General features: G+C 46.2%; 1 protein-coding gene across 1 annotated transcript in view; it reads right to left on the bottom strand.

Moving 5' to 3' along the window:
* The window catches only part of LOC123097197 (protein SMAX1-LIKE 3-like), a 6,637-nt gene extending 4,439 nt beyond the window's left edge, over positions 1-2,198 (bottom strand). The window contains exon 1 of the mRNA XM_044518919.1: positions 1,639-2,198. Coding sequence (XP_044374854.1) covers positions 1,639-2,198 — 560 coding nt within the window. The remainder of the gene's footprint in view (positions 1-1,638) is intronic.
* Positions 2,199-3,741: the final 1,543 nt, after the last annotated feature.

Genomic DNA, 3,741 nt, shown 5'->3' with positions numbered 1-3,741 from the left:
GTTTGAAAATGGGACCTTTAGTACCGGTTCGTGCCATGAACCGGTACTAATGCCTCAAACCCCATTAGTACCGGTTGGTGGCTCGAACCGGGACTAAAGGTCTAACCTTTAGTACCGGTTGGTGCCACGAACCGGTACTAATGGGCATCGCACCCTTTAGTCCCGGTTCGTGGCACCAACCGGGACTAAAGGTCCCATTTGAACCGGGACTAATGCCTGTACGGTGCCCTAGCCGCTTGAACCGGGACTAATGCTCACATTAGTCCTGGTTCGTAATGCAACCGGGATTAATGCTCTTTTCTGGCCGAACCAAAGCCCTGTTTTCTACTAGTGACTTATGAACCAAACAGGGCCTAACATAGATGTAACATAGATGTATTTATTTATTACTTTGTAGATTCATCTTACAATGGGAAACGTTATGTGATGGTAACATACTTATGTTACTCTATTTGCCTCTCTCCTCATTAACTACTTGACACATCATCATTTTTGCTTATGTGACATCTATGCATGTTATCACTTATGTTACTCTCGTTATGACCAGTCTGTACTAACAAACCCATATATGCATGCACACGCACACATGTTACCCATAGTGGGAAATAACTGAGACTAGTCAAAGTAGAGAGTAACTTACACGAATAGCATACACGCTATCCTAGACTATGTTACTATCTCCATAGTGGGTACTAGTAACATATGTGTACTGTCATGCAAAGTTTCATTTATTAGGTTATAGACTCATTTTGTCCTTGTATGTGTGATGTTACTCATAGAATGAGTAACTAGCTAAGTTACTCAATTTACCTCTCTCCTTATTAATTCATTGCCATATAGGCAAATTTGCTGAGTTGGACCAGATGTTACTCTTGAAGTTACTCCCATCGTGGTCCGTCTTAGAGTAGTAACATGCATATGTTACTAGTCTATGTTAGTTATGTTACTCATTTTGTCTCTCTTCATTAATTAGGTGTCACATCATCTTTTTTGCTTAGGTGTCATCTATGTTACTCCCACTGTGGGTAGTTTAAAGGAAGGCTATGTAATCACCGCGTAAAAGTGGTAGTTTAAAGGAAGGAAGGCTCTATAATCACCACTGTTTAAGACCTTCAACCTTGTAATCGTTTTGTCTCTATCACTCAGTTAAAGTGGCCGGGGCTCTATTCAACCTAGCTTTTCGTGTAATAGTAAAGAACATTCTCCGTCATGATCACAGCATCATGTCCTACGTAAGAAGAGGGAAATCTTAAAATTCATCTACATAAAACAAAATGTCAATCACATTGCGATATTGACACACTTTTGGTACAAATTCTTTTTGACATGTGTGAGTGACAACTTATATTTCAGCGTATTTCAGTCAAAGCCATGTATATATGGGGTATGGGGGTTGCGAAGACCTTTAACCATTTGGCCGTTCTGGTTTCATCTTTGGGTTATACAAAACTAAAGCCCGGTTATGCTCGAACGAGCTTTTCGTCTTCTCATATAAGAAAACATATGGCGCCACACACACACCGTGACGGCAGAACACCATGCCCTAGCTAGGTAAGAAGAGGGAAAGCTAAAACTTCGTCTAAACAAAACAAAACGGCAATCAGGTCGATAAACGCCCATACCTAGCCAACTACGTACCTTCCGTCCGGCAGAGATGGTTGTCCTCGTCCAGCGTGGTCGATAAACTGATTTGGTGAACTCGCGGCGACATCCCAACCTACCCTACTTGATTGCTCCGACAAAGCATCGACGCTGGCCCTGACCTGGGAGCTCGAGAAGCCGGCCGCGCGCACGACGGCACGGTGGACGCTGGGGTCGTCGAGGACGGAGACGGCGAGCTTCTCGAGCTCGACCATTCCTCCGGTCACGCCCGCGCGCCGGTACGGGTACGCCTGCGCCCGCTTCAGCGTGGCCACGAACGCGTTGGACGGCGCTGGATCGCCAGCGTGGCGGGTCATGGCGAGACGGCCGAGCGCGAGGTCCACGGCCACGCTGAGGTCGAGCGCGTTTGTCTGCGGCCGGTGGGACCTGGCGCAGGCGGCGCGGAGGATGCCTGCCGATGCCGGGGCCGAGAGCATTGCGCCGGCGATGTGGAGCGGGGTGACCTGCGTGTGCCCCCGCCGCGCCGCTAGGCTCACTGCCTGCCGCACCACGGCGATCGCCTCCTCCCCCAGCGCGTGCCTGCCGGCGACCCGCATACTACTCTTCTCTTGGATCACTTTGAGCTAGCCGTAGTAAAGGCAGGTGTTTCTTCTTCGTTCCGGGTAGGTGTGAGTTGAGAGGTTTATGCATGCATGCAGGTGTAATTGCATGGGCTCCCCGGCTTCTGCATCTCTACGTACGGAGTACAGTACGTAATATACGTAGTTACCTATGCAGGTTGGGTCGTTGTTGTGGTGATCTGATCAGGAGTACCCTCGATCGCCCGTCGATGGCATGTCACTGCACTCCTCAGCCACAAAATCCACCGTACGCTCGCGTGAACAGAACTCCTGATCAGCGTGCATGCATATGCCTTAAATGTCCACATATATAGAAATTATTGCGGTCCATCAGTGTTCATGGCGGCTGCAGGAAGGGACACCCAAGGACGCCGTGCCTCAGCCCTCAGGCATGCGGTGTTGTCATGTTGTCGTGGAAGTTGGTTGTAATTATTGTCGTGGAAGTCGTAGTAAACTAGACAGGATACCCCGTGTATTGTCGTGGAAGTTGGTTGTAATTATTTCAACGAGATTTGGTGGATGAAACATTAGTATTTTGATTTCAAATAAAAAAATGCTCTCTAGGTATTAGAACGAGTCATGCGTCGGAGAGTTTTTATGAAAAAGAACCATCGATTTCTATTATGGTGATAAAAACACAATAGTGGAGAGCTAGAGTTTTAAAAACGTTACTACAGAGTTTGTTATTTTTCAACAGCTCTCAAATGAGCTAGAGCTAGAGTATATGAGATTTTTTTTACAGGTATCTTTTATGAGTTGACATTTATATTTTGAAAAGCATGCAAAGCAGCAAATGCACCGGAGCACACCTTAGAGATTCCTATGAACCGAGCAGAAATTGCACGGATCCCTCTCGTGTCTCGTCCACAGATAAGCCGTCGGATAAGCAAATCTGACGGCCCATGATGCAGGGATTCATGATGGTGCCAGACACGTACGTACTCCCTGAAGAAACGATCCATTACTTTCAAGATACCCCAAATTTTTTGTGATTGATTAGGTTCAGCTCTCACATAACACGACAGGACTCCCGATCCATGGGTATACCACATAACTCAAGTGGCATGTGTGTTGTAAATGTAGTGGCTATGCGTGGTCCGTCCTCCGTATGTATGGAAATTATGGATCGACAACATTCATGGCTGCAGCAAGGGACATCTGAGGATAACATGCATCATGCATAGCACAAGGGTAGGGTCCAGTAAACTAAATAACACTCACGTGTTGCTTCAGGAATTGGTTGTGACATGGTTTAGGTGGTGTTTGGTTCTCTAGTCCTAGGACTTTTTCTAGTCCCCGAGACTTTTTGAAAAAGACTCTCAAGGAGGTGCTTCTAAGGACTTGTAGCAAAAGGTCCCAAAAAAGTCCCACCCTGTTTGGTTTGCTAGGGACTTTTTCTAGTCCCAACACAAAAAAGTCCCTGGAACCAAACACCCCCTAGTGATTCAGTTGTACAGAACTTGAATATTTGGATTAATAATATAAGAACTAAAACTCAAATACAAATGATTTATTTTAT

Source organism: Triticum aestivum, chromosome 4D, assembly GCF_018294505.1.
Source record: "Triticum aestivum cultivar Chinese Spring chromosome 4D, IWGSC CS RefSeq v2.1, whole genome shotgun sequence".
In the NCBI taxonomy this organism is placed as follows: domain Eukaryota; kingdom Viridiplantae; phylum Streptophyta; class Magnoliopsida; order Poales; family Poaceae; genus Triticum; species Triticum aestivum.
This window is presented reverse-complemented; position numbering and strand designations above follow the sequence as displayed.